The sequence below is a fragment of the Castanea sativa genome, chromosome 6 (assembly GCF_040712315.1).
Source record: "Castanea sativa cultivar Marrone di Chiusa Pesio chromosome 6, ASM4071231v1".
Classification (NCBI taxonomy): Eukaryota; Viridiplantae; Streptophyta; class Magnoliopsida; order Fagales; family Fagaceae; genus Castanea; species Castanea sativa.
In genome coordinates this window covers 15,159,402-15,176,030 of record NC_134018.1, presented here as the reverse complement: position 1 = coordinate 15,176,030, position 16,629 = coordinate 15,159,402, and the positions used below count along the sequence as shown (strand labels likewise).

At 32.6% G+C, this 16,629-nt stretch overlaps 1 protein-coding gene across 4 annotated transcripts; it reads left to right on the top strand.

Annotated features, from left to right (window-relative positions):
- Positions 1-11,922: 11,922 nt before the first annotated feature.
- On the top strand, positions 11,923-16,164 carry LOC142639239 (G-type lectin S-receptor-like serine/threonine-protein kinase At4g27290). 4 transcript variants are annotated; one of them, XM_075813382.1, is made up of 8 exons: positions 12,011-12,144; positions 12,303-13,244; positions 13,454-13,573; positions 14,478-14,629; positions 14,709-14,919; positions 15,051-15,288; positions 15,378-15,528; positions 15,606-16,164. In XM_075813382.1, the coding sequence occupies exons 2-8, from the start codon at positions 12,440-12,442 to the stop codon at positions 15,909-15,911; spliced, it is 1,983 nt and encodes a 660-aa protein (XP_075669497.1). In that variant the 5' UTR covers positions 12,011-12,144; positions 12,303-12,439; the 3' UTR covers positions 15,912-16,164. The 4 variants fall into 4 exon arrangements, 3 of the variants coding, with proteins under 3 accessions (XP_075669496.1, XP_075669494.1, XP_075669497.1); XR_012845146.1 differs by having other exon boundaries at positions 11,923-13,244; positions 15,362-15,528; XM_075813381.1 differs by having other exon boundaries at positions 11,923-13,244; positions 15,219-15,288.
- The last annotated feature ends 465 nt before the right edge of the window (positions 16,165-16,629 follow it).

The window sequence follows — 16,629 nt, the reverse complement described above, 5'->3', positions numbered from 1 at the left end:
AAAAGATAACGACGGGGGCAGGGAAGGTAGGAGGAAATTTCTTTAAAGATATACCTCCCACCTCTACATTCAATTCCATACACCAACCTTATTAGCAACATTAATGTGGAAATGACCCTTGCACAGTAAATTTACAGCTAACAACCCTTTCTACCATCTTCAGCAGAGTTTTGATGGAACAAGTATCCTAGGAAATGCCTTGAGGCATATAGGTGGAGGGTTGGGATGCATGGAAAAGGGATATAAAAGGGGGAGAACCCTCCAGGAAAACGGGATGAACATTTTAAGGACCATTAGAATAGAAAAGAGAATAGTGAATAGCCTGATGTAAAACTTGAACTATATTTATATACAAAGAAGCTAATACTTGGACTTGCCCAAGGAGGACATTATCTTCAATTGTTGTTTAAATCATGCCAATCCGTTACTTTGGGCTCTTTGGCCTTAAGCTCGGGCTTAGTGTAAAACACTGTTTTCAGAACCGGACCGAACCAGGAGGCCGGATCATGAAAACCGAGAATCGGGATGAAAACCGGTTTTTTAAGCTTAAAGAACCATATTTTTAGTTAATTCCGTGAACCCCTAAAACCGGGGTTGGACCGCACGAACCGCTCAAGAACCGTGTGGTCCAACCCCTTAGCATTTTTTTTTTAATAAAAACAACTTAATACAATTTTCTTCTACTTAATTAAATTATCCATCTCTTACAAGGAATAAAAAAAATTATAATTAAAATTCTTCAAAGATATTCAACTTTACTTCAAAAATTAATCATAAATTTTAATGTTTTCATGGTTATTATTTTATTTTATTAACTTTCTTATTTAATTATTAAATATATGCTTAAAAATCATTAAATTTCCATCACATATATAGATATATTAGTCAATTTTGCTAGTTTTATAAATTTAATATCTATATTTAGGCTTTAATTAATTATTAAATTAATTATGATATCATTACGGTTTGACCCCGGTTCAACCTTAGTTCGACTTAAAAAACATTGAACTTCCCTTTTACGGTTCAATGAACGGTCCGGGTTTCAAAACCTTGGTGTAGAATTGCACTTGGACTTGATTCTCACTCTCTCTAAAAATTCTATTGTATGGGCTTGATTTGAAGGATAAGGTATCACTGATCTAAGTAGGTTTGAGCCTTTATTTTCTAAGTGTATATATATATATACACACACACACACACATATACATATACACACATACATTTTTATGCAAGTTAAGTTGATCATGTGACTACCCTCACTTAAATGGGGAGCCACCCCTACCAGTAATGGGATTTTTGCAAACATGGAAATCGTTATCCTTAAGAAGTCAAACAATGAGAGGTACCAAGGGACTAATAAAGAATTAAGGAAGAAGACCTTAAGGAATTTCATTAACACTAGATGGTCCAATGAACTCTACTGTTCGGTAGATTTTTTAAGAAATAAATCCCCGACTATATTATACACAAAGTATTATTTTAAACAATGGAAGATAATTATTTATTTATTTTAGTAACAAAAACAAACTAGAGAGATGGGCTGGAGTGTTAACACAAACACACATCACAAGCTCCTCCCAAAAGTCGTACCCACCAAGAATGAGTTGAGTTTGTGATGAGTGTGTGTTACAAATCTATCCCCTCTTTCTAGTGTGTGTGCTCCTCTCTCCGATATGTGTTTGTTTCTTAAAAAAAAAACCACCAATTTTTATAACTTAATTGGTTTTATTTCTTCAAATACAATATCTTTTTTTTTTGTGTGGTGAAAATACAATATCTTTTGTACGTTTTTAGACCCCTTAAAACACAACCAAATTAACTTGGTTATTTAACCAAGTGATTAACTTAAGTAAATTATACAGATCTAGGTTAACACATATAAATCATATAGTTCTAAAATGTGAAAAATAAAGAATACACCAATATGACAATCTAGGAAAATCAAACCGGTAAAAGAGCTGGGGAGAATTTAACCTAACTATCTTCAAGGTAAAACTAAATCTACTATGAAAGAATTGAAATTTACACAATAGCGACTTAGATCACTAACATCCTTTTGCTACCTAGAGTAGGAAATTTACTATCACGACCACGTGACAGTTTCGAGTCCATAGACTACTTCTTTTTTAGATTCCCAGTAAGCACAAGCACTCCCGCTTATATATCTTTAAGCTCTTGAATCTGCAACTGAATTGATCACCAAGCTCTTGACATAAATCTAGATCTTTATAACTCTAAGTATATGTGAAGATAAACATTTCTATATCTCATAAAAGATTCACACACACAGCATAAAGAGCGACAAAAAGACTCTAGAGAGGTTTTGGGTACGAACCCTAGATACAAAAAGAGACACCCTCTTCTCTCTCTTAGAAGCCTTTAAAAACGTGTTTAGGGTTTCTTTTATATAGTAGAAGAAGTAGATCTGAAACTCTAATCCTTAATGGGCTTGAACTGCTGTTTAGGCCGACTTATAATTCTGCAGAAAATTCCTGATCCACGATTTTCGATCGATCGAGTCTATACTTCGATTGATCGAGCCGTGATGAAATAGAACAATAATTTCCTGCAACTACTCGATTCCAAACTTACAATAAACCAAATTTTGAACAAGTTTAAACCTAGACTAAATGTTTTGATCATGGTTTGTCAACATGATACATATTGAAGTTCTAATACATTAGTTCCTAAGGTCTTAGAACCTAACATTTGTTTTATTAAAACAAAAATTGTAATTTATTAAATTCATTGTCTTACATTAGCCTTTGACTTAATATCGCTTTGATAACTTTGCATTATAATATAGAACAAATATAAATTAAATCTTAATGTAACGACTGAATCCATGAACTGTCATACTACTTTTCTAATGGTTCAATGCTTGGCATGATTGTGATGTTATAAAGTGTGTGTCTTTGTCTTAGAATCTCATTTCCTCTTTCTTTTATGTGTTGGTTTTTAAAAAGCACACACCAAAAAAAGAAAATAGAGTGGGTTAAAGTTGGGCTTAAAGCCCCTCCTATTCCTAGTTCCTAGTGTGACCTCGCAATAGCATTCTGAATTTATACCGTTGCGGGCTTCTTGGCCCGGAGTGAGACATGGGGGAGCAAAATGAGTCATGGGAGGATGATTGGGTCCAAGATGAATAAGAAGAAAACTAATTGGGTTAACCTGTGGGCTTATTTGGACTGTAGGTTGGTTTGGGCCTCAACTAGAAAAGATTCTAGGAATCTCTCATTCTGAAGTCTGAACCTATAATGCTCACTTTTTTTTGTGGAATTAGTAAGTTTTCGGTGCGATACACAAATAATTTTGTAATATTTTATATAAGACGGTTTTAGATAGTATTGTACATATATTATAAAAAAAAGTAACATAAATTAGAATAAAGAAACATATACATTTTGAGATATTAAAAATTAATTTAGTAGTTTCATGGCATATTTAAAGCCTTTTCAAGGTAAGATTAATTTTAAAACATGAAACCAAAAATAAATGCGAAAGAGTAATGGGCCATGAAAATCAGCTAATTTGTATTGTGTTCACATATTTAGTACTATGAAATAAAGTATGTCCAACTCTCTCACTAAAACATGATATGGGTAAGTGTATGCGTGTGTCTTATAGATGATTTAAAATCATTGTAGAATATGACTTTACACTGCGTACCATGTATTCGCTCTACTTATATACCCAAAACAAAAACTATCTAACCAAATGACCCAAACCTAAATCATATTTAATCACCTAATTTAAAAAAAAAAAAATACTCATAAGGGTTTTGGCGTCTTGATGGTGGTGAGAGGCCAATATGACGGAGGCGGTAGCCCCTCAAATTTTTCTTTCTCTTTTTTTTTTCAAATGTTTTGTCAATCTTAGGTATTTTATTTTGGTAATATGTAGTGAAACAATGTGTTTTATTTAACAATCCACAACATTTTTATGTCTCTCTATCTCTCTCCAAGGCCTCATCTGGTTAGTTATTGTTATTAATCCTTAATTATTATTATTTTTCTTTTTTTAAAATATTAAAATGGTGGGTATGCTAAAAGACATGAAAAAGAGAGAAATGTGTGATGTAAGCTTAGACAATTAATGAGAGATTAATGAGATAATAGTAAAATAAGTTAATGTAAACTTTTGAGCAACAGTAAAAAAAACTTAATGAAAGAGGTAAAAAAAATACTAAATGCAAAATTAAAGCGTCACTTAGCAAGACCTAATGTACTCTCGCATGAGATCTCTGCTTATTTATATATTTTGATGATTATTCCTTTATATCTCCTAATCACTAATCAACATGAGTCTCAATAAAACTTTGTGATAGGACTTTATCATACGTACAAAATAAGCATCGATTTTTTTTTTTTTTTTTTAAAAGGATATTGCTATTGTGTTCATTCTTATAAGAATTTAAGTACAGATTAAATTTTCATTATTTTTGACAAATTTTCTTTGATTCCTTTGTAATTTATATATTGTGTTGGTTTAAATGAATTTTTTCTCAAGCTTTCAAAGAATGGACTTTAGATAAGATATTCAACTTTTATACATCAAGCATTGACTGTAAGTCTTATACATGGAACAAATCGAGATAAGAAATTAAGAATATGGTCCATTTTGTTCAGCCTTAGCTTGATTTGTCTAGACATCAATTTTCTCTCTTGCCAAAAGTCCGACTTATTTTAGGCGGAAGTTTCCTTGATTATTACTTGTATACAAAATTCTAGGATCATTAAATTGGAATAGATCCCTTACTGACATAACCTATTGGAATAGAATGAAATTTCTTCCCATCCACACTAAACATTGTGTACACTCCAAATTTTTTTTTGCATCTCATAATGATATGTTGTGAAAATGTGTCATCCAAGTCTAACATGACTGAGAGAAAGGCGTGATGTAAACTTAGACAATTAATGAGAGATTAATGAAATAATAGTAAAATAAGTTAATGTAAACTTTTGAGCAACAGTAAAAAAAACTCAATGAAAGAGGTAAAAAAAAAATACTAAATGCAAAATTAAAGCGTTATTTGGCAAGACCTCATGTACTTCCGCATGAGATCTCTGCTTATTTATATATTTTGATGATTATTCCTTTATAACTCCTAATCACTAATCAACATGAGTCTAAAAAAACTTTGTGATAGGACTTTACCATACGTACAAAATAAGCATAGATTTTTTTTATCTTTATTTAAAAAAAAAAAAAGATATTGCTATTGTGTTCATCCTTATAAGAATTTAAATACAGATTAAATTTTCATTATTTTTGATAGTTTTTCTTTGAATCCTTTATAATTCATTTATTGTGTTGGTTTAAATAAATTTATTCTCAAGCTTTCCAAGGATGGACTTTAGATAAGATATTCAACTTTTATACACCAAGCATTGACTATAAGTCTTGTACATGGAACAAATCGAGATAAGAAATTAAGAATATGGTCCATTTTGGTCGGCCTTAGCTTGATTTGTCTAGATATCAATTTTCTCTCTTGCCAAAAGTCTGACTTATTTTAGGCGCAAGTTTCCTTGATTATTACTTGTACATAAAATTCCAGGATCATGAAATTGGAATAGGTCTCATATTGACCTAACCAATTGGAATAGAATGAAATTTTTTCTCATTCACACTAAATATTGTGTACGCTCCAAATTTTTTCTACATCTCATAATGATACATTGTGGAAAGGTGTCATCAAAGTCCAACATGATTGAGAATTGTAGTTGAGACTATGGCCCAGAAACTTTACTATTCAATACTTTGTGAGAAAAATTAAACACTCATTTGATATAATAGAAGACTATAGAATTTGACACTGCATACACTGGGGCCTGTTCTTGATGTTGTGAAATTGTTGTAGGTACTAAAAACTTTAGTTTGATTAGTTGACAGGTCATGTTCTTTAAGCGTGAAAAGTCTATAATGGAAAACTTTTATGATCCTACAATAAATGTTTTAGAGTCAAAATTGTTAGCCCTCTCATCCCATTGGGATCCCCCTATTTATACAAAGAAAAAATGGTCCAATATTCCTGAGTGTGCTTAGTTACATGGAATTTTTGTACAATTGTGCCTAGATTTTTTTTGCAATACTCAATAAGTTGTTTACTCATTTTGTTAATTATCAATTATAGTTTTAAAAAATTATAAACACAATACCATTCAATTAAACTAACGTGAAAAATTAAATCTATTAGATTAAAAAAAATGAAAATGAAAATGAAAATTTCACAAAAAAATTCTTAAATAGAATTAAAATAATTTTTACTCAATATAGTTTATCAAGCAATCATGGGCTAACTAACAACATTCCAATTATTACGTCCATAACGGGGTGGTGAAATGGTTGTTCAGTTTATTTAAGAAATGTGATCTAGCTAATAGAAATTAAAAAAATGTAATAACTTTCATGCGTAGTCAGGAATTATACCTTTACATATATCTTATGCATTTTATGAGTTTTATTTTATATAAATATATTTCATAAAATTAACAAAATTTATCATAAAGCCCTTCATTTTATTTTTTAAAATCACTACATAAAAATGAAAGAATTTTTTTTTTTTATCAAAATTTTTTTCTCTAGTCATAATATTTACCAAAAAAGATCATACCAAAAAAAAAAAAAATCGTGCAACGCATAAGCCAATAACCAATCTATATATATATATATATAAAATTAAAGTCAAAAGTGAGAAAAAATCCAATTAGATTCTAATTGGATTCCAATTATTGTATAATTTACGCCACGTGTCCAATTTAATGTTAAAAAAAAAACATTTATTCCAAATACTGATGGACTCACCATTCCAAATACATTACAATATACTTTTTTTTTTTTATCAAATAGTAATTTTGATGCGATAGTGGCTTCTAAAAAAGGGCCATATATGGAGGAAAATTATTGTGTACTCCCTCCTCTCACATGAATGGTGGGTCCCACTTATTAAATTCATGGTGGGACCCACCATTCATGTGAGAGGAGGGAGTATGCATTTATGGTACTCCGGAAGTACCTAATAATTTTCCATATATGGGACTGTGATTTCATGAACAACATGTAATTGCAAATAGAGTGATGGTAGGTTGCTATACATTTATATATTAGAGTTTAATTTTGTGCCATGTGTCTCATCTAATTTTTAAATTTGTGTGTAAAGTGAATTATTAGATGCAAAAATTAAAAAGTCTAAATTCAATTAGGTTCTAAATTGAATTTTAATTGAAGTTTAATTTTGTATCATGTGTCCCATTTAATTTTTTAATGTTTATAGCAAGGAAATTATTTGGTACAAAAACCGAAAAATCTAAATTCAATTAAATTCTACCTCATATATATATATATATATATAATTGTGATTATTTTTAAATGTACATGTGCATAGGGCTTTTCCTTTGCAAATCAAGTAACTATCAAGGCTAGGCTAGTCTCCAGGTCGGCTTGTGATCCAAAAAAAAATGTCAATTGTCGGTTAAAGAGTGATTTGTTTTCCATGAAGTCTGTTCAATAATCAATACAAGAGAGCAACACTGGCTTTGCCTTGTAGCCTAAATACAAGTTTAAATAATATGAGAAAACCTTCAGTCAGGTCCTGGCGTAAAGAAGGCAGTTTACGCCACCAATGATGTGCCGCCACGTCATATATCCATTGATCTTACAATACACTCTTGCACACACAAGTATAACTCAATTAAACACAAAAATTCTCAAACACCCATCAGACCTGAGAAGCTCCAACGCCTCTCCTCTCCTCCTTTCCTCGTACCACCGGACCTCCACCCCGCCGTTGGAGCCGCCGCACACATTGGTCAAGAGCTAGCGTCGCCGCACAAATTTAATGGAATTTTGGGTCTGGCTTCCTTCTCATTCTCTCCCTTTTTTTTTTTTTCGAGACATGGGTTTGTGATTTTAAGCTCAAAAGAGAGTCTTTAAGGCTTTTTCGATAAACCCATTTGATTTTAAGCACAAGGAAGAAAGAGAAATTGAAACAAGCCCATTGGATTTTTATTAATCTTAAGCTTATTCCCACCTCAAAGTTTCAATCTTCAATTTTTTTTCTCTCTCTTTATTGTTTCCACAGAATTTTTAAGACATGGGTTTTGTGATTTTAAGCACAAAAAACAAAGTTCTTGAAGCTTTTGCTGCAAACCCACCTCTATGTCATTTTTTTTTCTTAATCTTCTTTTCCTTAAATGTGATAGTCATTATCATTAATACGTATTTGAAAACCCAATGTTTCAGTGTTCTTGCTTTTCAATTTTACACCCAATGTTTCACTGTCCTTCATCAAACACATCCCTACAGAAACTATCAACCACTAAAGAACCATCTCCAGCAAGAACTCTTTTAGGAGCTCAAACATTTGACGTGGAGTGGAAAAATGAATTGGGTTTCAAAGCTCCAACCTTGACCGACGGGGAGGAACCAGTGCGACGATACCAGCTCTCGACCGATGTGTGCGGCAGCTCCAGCAGTGGGGTGGAGATGAGAGGCGTTGGAGCTTCTCAGGTCTGATAGGTGTTTGATAATTTTGTGTTTAATTGAGTTATACTTGTGTGTGTAAGAGTGTATTGTAAGATCAATGGAAATATGACGTGGCGGCACATCATTGGTGGCGTAAAGTGCCCTTCTTTACGCAGGACCTGACTGAAGGTTCTCTCAAATAATATTGTTGAAGAGTGCAATGAATGCAAAAATGGGCAAGGCTTAATTACCTCCAAAATGGCCACGTGTGTGCAATTGATACAAGGGTTGGACTTCCCGTCAAAAATGATCACGTGTGCATATAGACTCTTATTACAAAGCTAAGTCAAATCCTGAATTCAAAGTCCAGCAAAACATATATATTTGATTTCTATTTTCAAAGTCCAGCAAAACATATATATTTGATTTCTATTTTGTTTTTGTTTTTGTTTTTGTTTTTTTTTTTTCGTTTCTTGTGGACGTGAACCCAGGGGCGGCACTTCCTTCTTCTTCGGGGTTCATTCCCCCTGACTTCCATATATATGTAGACTCTTATTACAAAGCTAAGTCAAATCCTGAATTCAAAGTCCAGCAAAACATATATATTTGATTTCTATTTTGTTTTTGTTTTTGTCTTTTGTTTTTGTTTTTGTTTTTTTTTTGTTTCTTGTGGACGTGAACCTAGGGGCAGCACTACCTTCTTCTTCGGGGTTCATTCCCCCTGACTTCCACACACACACACATATATATATATATATATATATATATATATATATATATTTTGTTAGCTTAGTACTATAATTTTTTCTTAAAAATATTTTTGCACACCTTTATTATAAGTATTTTCAACTCTAAGAATAAAGAGTAAGTGTTTGTGAATTGTAATTATCACTATTTTTTATAAATTTATATTATATATGTGAGTATGTCTAATATTGATTGTGTGCATTATTTTTTGTTATAATATTATTTGTGTAAATTGTGATGTGTGTGGATTTTTGTATGTATAATATAAATATATATAATTTAATAATTAGGAAATAGAGATGGTTTGTTACATGTGTGTGTATTGTTATCATGTTATGATACCTTTTTGTTATAAAATTAGTAAAATTTAAGAAAAACAATCATAAAGTTAGTGATTGTCCAAGCGTTTGATTGGTTAAGTAGACATTAGTGTATAATTTTATGTATGAATAAGTGCGGTTGTGTACGTCAATAATTAATACAAAACCAACGAGTTTAGTTTAGTCATTTAGTTTAAAATATTTTTATAAAAACAATAACAAATAGATAATAAAAACTGCATAAAAATAAAAATGTTATACAAACTTAACAAAATAAAATGATTATAGGCTCATACCTACCCACATTGGCAATAGATACTCATAATTCAAAATTGAATACTTGTAGAAGGAAATTGTAAAACTTCATGTGTTAATATTTTTTTATTGGTAACTAAATATATTCAATTTTTTTTTTTTTATTAAAAATTTTTAATGAGCTCCTTAAACAAAATTCCTGCAGCTGCAATTGTGTGGACCGGGAAGCAATGATTTCTTTTGAGTGTCAAAAGGAGTCGTAAAGTTAGAATATCCAAGTTGGTCTAGTCTTCCTAAAAATTTACAGTTTCCCAATAAAACGTGCAATTTGATTGGTCTGTATATATTTTTTTTACAAATGTACTAGTCATGAGTTTTACCAATTTTTTCACAACTGTTACTGTTACAAGTCTTTGTGTTACGGTGGATTCAGTCGAATATTGTCTCAAATGCTAATAAAGTAAGATGTAAAAAAAAAAAAAAAAGTAGTTAATGATTTTTCGGTTTCTGTAACTGTAAGAAATAAAGTAAGAAATAATCCACGAGAAATAATGTCCTCTACGACATGAAGTCCCATCATGGACCACTCATTCATATCTCTTTCACCTACTCTCTCTGCCGAGACTCATTACCATCTATATCAATTCAAGATCAACATGAAAGCCTACTCAAAACTACTCAATATTGAATTTCCTCATAATCTATGTGACTAGGTACAAATCCTTTTCTCATTTTATTTTAGGACAAAATTTTAATAGATTGTCGTGTGCAGTAGGGTATACTGATTCAGGAAAATAAATGTTATTGGTTGAAATGTGGAAAAAAGTCAGATAAGGAGGCCGCTTGCATAAATGTTCCGGCCATCAATGTGTAAGCAGGGACGGAGCCAGGACTCCAAGTTACGGGAGGCTGAAGTATAAAAAAAATTATTATGAAACTCCAATTTTTTTTTTTTTTTGTTTGAATATTATGAAACTCCAATTAGTATTGATAAATTAAGGCAGTCAATTTGATTAACAAAATAAAATATTTCTGTATCAGTTAATACCAGTATATCGTTTTGGAATTACCATTACTTTAATATATATATATATATATATATATATATATATTACACATTATATAATATCAATATATTAACCTAATATATAATAATATAAAAATATCTTATATTTGAACTAGAATTATATTATCTTTACTTGAGTTTTCTATTTCCCACCCACAGAACCACCTATAAGCCAGGTTTTTTGTTTTTGTTTTCATCTGATTTATTCTCCTCCAGTCATTCCTTATCTTATAGACCTTTCTTTTTCTTTTTCTCTAACTTTTTCATATCCACACAATTAATCATTTTTATTTTCCCCTCTCCTTCTTCAGCTTGTTTCTCTTTCTTCATTTCATCTTCTTCATTTTTCTTTATTTCATCCTCTCTCTCTCTCTCTCTCTCTCTCTCTCTCTCTCTCTCTCTCTCTCTCTCTCTCTCTCTCTCTCTCTCAAGTGTCCTTCAAAACATCAATTATGCACGTATATGTATGCTCAATCTGCTATTATGCTGTGTTGTAACGACTCTACCTCTTTGCCTTTCTTTTCAGTTCAGTGTCTCTTACTCTATCTCAATAAGAGATTTTTTTTTTCCTTTGGGAATTTGATGGAGGGATCGAAACTTTAAATTTTAAGATTAGTTTCGTTTCAAAGTTTTAAGGGGTTAGGCTCTTTTTAATTTGGTAAAATTGGTAGATTGGGCTTTATTACTTTTGTAACTTTGCTATTGGTGATTTTGTTATTAGGCTTTTTTTTTTTTTTGGAGCTTGCTATTTTTGAGGGAGCCTATGTGTAATTTTATTGAACAAAAATGTTAAATTAGTACCTATATATATATATATATATATATATATATATATATATATATATATATATATACACACTATTTTTTTTTCAAATTCTAAGGGGGGCCATTGCCCCCCGAAGCCAAAGCATGGCTAAGCACTAGCACTATACACATGCATTTGTCCTGACCCTTCTTTTTGTCGAATACATGTAGTGTTCAAGGTCTATGTCGTTTTAGCTTGTTAGGTACTCCATTGGGGTTTATGAATCATAGGGGCGGGGGGGTGGGTTTATGATCTATCTTTTGAGTTTTTAGAGGGATAATCAAGGAGGTCTAAAACTAGAAGTCAATGGGAACGCTTTCCTTTATTTCTATTCTTACTTGTTTACTCTTTTTGTTCTTCAAAGTCTCATTTGCAGTAGATAGCATTACTCCATCCCAATCTATTAGCGATGGAAGTACCTTAGTTAGCAAAGAGGGAAGCTTTGAACTGGGTTTCTTCAGTCCTGGTAGTTCCAAGAATAGGTATTTGGGAATATGGTACAAGAATATCCCAGTTCGAACTGTTGTTTGGGTTGCAAACAGACTCAACCCAATCAATGATTCATCTGGCTTGTTAATGATAAACAGAACAAGCAGTCTTGTGCTTATGAGTAACAATAAGAGTGTTGTTTGGTCCACAGGATTAGGAACACAAATACAAGCCAATAATCCTGTATTGCAGCTCTTAGACTCTGGAAATCTTGTACTAAAAGATGGAAATTCAGGAATCTCTTTGTGGGAGAGCTTTGATTATCCGTCTGATACATTGTTACCAGGAATGAAGATGGGATGGGACTTGAGGAAAGGTATTAAGCGGCGTTTTACAGCTTGGAAAAGTCCAGATGATCCTTCTCCTGGAGATTTCACATATGGGATTGAAATGCAACCTCATTCATACCCTGAGGCTTATATTAGGAAAGGCAACAAAAAGTTCTACCGGACTGGTCCATGGAATGGCCTTCGGTATAGTGGTTCGCCAGAATTGAAGCCTAATCCGCTTTATGCTTTCGACTTTGTCTCTAATGATGATGAGGTTTATTACATCTACAGCCTCGTAAATAATTCTCTAATCACAAGGATAGTTTTGAACCAAACCAGCTCTTCTCGTGAACGCTATACATGGATTGAAGCAGAGAATGTTTGGAGGCTATATTCATCAGTACCTAGAGACTACTGTGACAATTATGGCCTTTGTGGAGCCAATGGAAATTGTATCCTTAGTGGGTCACCAGTTTGCCAATGTTTAGAAGGATTCGAGCCTAAATCACAAGAAAAATGGAGCGTAATGGACTGGTCTCAAGGTTGTGTACGCAATAAACCACTGAGCTGCCATAAAGATGGGTTTGTTAAATTTAATGAGTTGAAATTGCCAGATACTACAAATTCTTGGGTGAACAAAAGTATGAGCCTCAAAGAATGTAGGGACAAATGCTTAAACAATTGTTCTTGTATGGCTTATACAAACTCGGATATTAGAGGAGAAGGTAGTGGCTGTGCGCTTTGGTTTGGTGATTTAGTGGATATTAGACAGTTTCCAGCTGGTGGGCAAGAACTGTATATCAGAATGTCAGTCTCAGAGATAGGTGTGGGGTTAATATTTTTCATAGGAAAATCCTTATTGAATTTAAATTATTGTTTCCATTGTGTTTTGAATTCTGTTTCATTTTGTTTCTTTAGAAACTGCAGTGCTTCCCTTGCTTTTCAATATCTTTTAGCTGAAGTTTAATTATATGTTCTTTTTTTGATAAACTATATTTATATGTTCTTTGATGTGCCAAATTCAACCATGAAGAGGCCAAAAAAGGTCGTAGGATGAAGAGAGCAGTGATAGTTGCTGTGTCCCTTGCTGTAGTTTCTGGAATGCTCTTAATAATTGGCTTTTACATATGCAGAAGCAGGACAAAGTTAAAAGGTAAAATAACTTTACTCTTGACAACCATTGCAAACATATGGTAATATTTGTATTATGGAATTACCTAAAATGCTTTTCGTTTTTAAATCTCTTAGTAATATAAGCAGAATCAGCTTCTGCCCTTTTGATAATACAGTATTTAGAACAAGGATTGCTATGAGGTATAATTCAACCACGTTATATTTTGTCGGTGCTTTGCAAAAGAGTTTCAGAAATTGAACAGTGTCATCAGACCAAGCAAACTTTTTACAATTTGTTGCATGATTAACCCCCATCTAATTTCAAGGTTCAAACGCTGAGATTTGTTAGACCTTTATTAGTTTAGCCCTCTACAAATCCAGAGAAAGTTTATGATATAGACCTTTATTAGTCTTGAGTTCTCAATGGACGTGTCTTCTATGGTTAGGCCTAGGTACTCATTTTAGTTGATATCTGTAGGAATGATAATTAAAATAGCAGGGTGCTTATTAGACTTGAGTTCTCAGTCAACATATCTTCTATAGCTTGGCCTGGTTTTGATTGATACACCTTGAATTTGAAAGTTTTGCAAGTTTGATTAGTGTAGATGGTTTTTGATAATGGTACCTTGATTTCTTTGAGATCACTTACATATAAGTACAACTCTTCTCATGTTGCTATATATTGTATTCATTTTCATGCTAATCTCATTGTCCAAGTTGGATAGTATCTTTTTTTCGGAGAGAATGTGTATATATGACATGAAGAAGGTTAATACTTTTATTAATTATACGAAAGTAGTAATATGAGATTTTGGTTATAATTTCGGCTAAAGTAACTCATACTGTTTTTTACCTCTTGAATATCTCAGCCAGTACTTTGATTCTTATTCCTTTCCTTACCCCCCCCCCCCCCCATCATTTCGTTTCTGTTTCTGTAAAAACAGAAAGGAATGAAGTTGTGGTCCATCAGAATAATGGAGGCCAAAACGAAGACCTTGAGCTCCCTTTCTTAGACTTCTCAACAATAGCTAGTGCCACTGATAACTTTGAAATCAATAACAAGCTTGGGAAAGGTGGTTTTGGACCTGTTTACAAGGTAAATTTGTGACGTCTTGTACAAAAACAACGACAAATGATGAAGCACTGTTTAGCTAGCTTTCTACAAATGATTTCAGGGTATACTAGAGGATGGACAAGAAATTGCTGTCAAGAGACTTTCAACGAGTTCTGGACAAGGATTGAATGAGTTCAAAAGTGAAGTAAGATTGATTGCCAAGCTTCAACACCGAAATCTTATAAAGCTTCTTGCTTGCTGCATTCAGGATGAAGAAAAAATGCTGGTTTATGAATACATGCCGAACAAAAGCTTGGACTCCTTCATTTTCGGTTTGAATCCCAAAACCTAATACATTTTATTTAGCTAGTGTACCTATGTTATTAATATTGAAATACATGAAATTCCCATGTTTTCTTGAAATATGGGAAAAAATAATTAACTTGAGCTAGAAACTTACCAGATCAAACAAAAAGTAAAATGTTAGATTGGTCCAAGCGCTTCCCCATCATATGCGGAATTGCTCGGGGGCTTCAATATCTTCATCAAGATTCCAGATTAAGAATTATACATAGGGATCTCAAAGCAAGTAATGTTTTACTTGATAGTGAGATGAATCCTAAAATTTCAGACTTTGGCATGGCTAGAACTTTCGGAGGAGATCAATCAGAAGGAAACACAAATCGAGTGGTTGGAACTTAGTAAGTAAAAAATTCACATGCTCTTTATGTAAATCTACTTCATTTCCTAATCAATATTTTCACTTTAAACTAGTGATGATGCCTTGCAGTGGTTACATGGCACCAGAATATGCTTTTGATGGACAATTCTCAACCAAATCTGATGTCTTTAGCTTTGGGATTTTATTGTTGGAGATCATTAGCGGGAAGAAAAGTAGAGGGTTTTACGATCCAAACCACAACCATAATCTTATTGGAATTGTAAGTTTCAAACAGTTGGATTTCTTATCCAGATAAGTTGGATTGATGAATGACAAATAGTGTTTTCCTATTTTCAGGCATGGATACTTTGGAATGAGGGAAGGCCTTTAGATTTGATTGATGAATGTTTAGGAGAAACATACACATTGTCGGAAGTGCTCCGTTGTATCCATCTTAGCCCCCTATGCGTGCAACAGCGTCCAGAGGATAGGCCAAGCATGTCATCTGTGGTTGTGGTTTTAGGCAGTGAGTGTGCATTGCCTCAGTCCAAAAAACCTGGTTTCTTCTTGGAAAAAGATTCAAATGTAGCACATGGTTTCTCAAGTAAGCACGAATTGCCTTCAACCAATGAAATAACAATTACAGTATTGGAGGCTCGTTAAGAATATTTTACTAATGCATTACTACTGTAACTATACAAAGTTGTCGATACAAAACGAATCATCAATATAATTTGTAAATTGTATACCTACAGTTGAGTAAGTCATGTCAATTCTATTGCAATTATTGAACAACAATGCTACCAAGGATTTAATCCTTGGAGCTTGCTTTGATTGGATGTATGACCAAAAAGTGAATTGAAGCTGGAGCAGAGGGGGAAATGAAATTAACAAACCTCTTTTTATTTTTTGAACAATCAACGTCTTTTTTGTTCTTTGTCAAAAATAAATTTCATGTTTTTAATTTTTGAAAAACCAATACCTGTGTCATTCTTTGTCAAAAATGTACTTCATGTTTACCTTGACGCACTCTATTTTCTTGTATGTCATCCCGCCAGTTGATCGCATCACTCTTTTAACTTAGATACAAGTGTTGTTTTTCCTTCATCAATGGTCTTCCTATAAGTGTTAGATAAATCCATGAAAAATTTATTTGTATTTGTTGGTTTTTAATTGTATTGTAAATTGTGGTAATGAGGGCTGAAGTTGAAGCATATGTTTATTGTGCAAAACTAAAGACCTCAATTGAGCGAGAGCTGGCTGAAAATTTCGATAGAGCCTCATTAGACACTCATCAACCAAGACCCTATTATGGAAATTCCAAAATTTGTTTCCATAGCAGTTGGTGCAGCCACCTCAAGCATAAACTCTACATGTATAA

Excerpts from the sequence above, each read along its gene's own strand:
- LOC142639239 (XM_075813379.1), top strand. The coding sequence starts at position 11,969 with ATGGGAACGCTTTCCTTTATTTCTATTCTTACTTGTTTACTCTTTTTG. Across the intron at positions 13,245-13,453 it reads AATGTCAGTCTCAGAGATAG|AGGCCAAAAAAGGTCGTAGG; the intron begins GTGTGGGGTTAA and ends TCAACCATGAAG. Across the intron at positions 14,920-15,050 it reads CTTGGACTCCTTCATTTTCG|ATCAAACAAAAAGTAAAATG; the intron begins GTTTGAATCCCA and ends GAAACTTACCAG.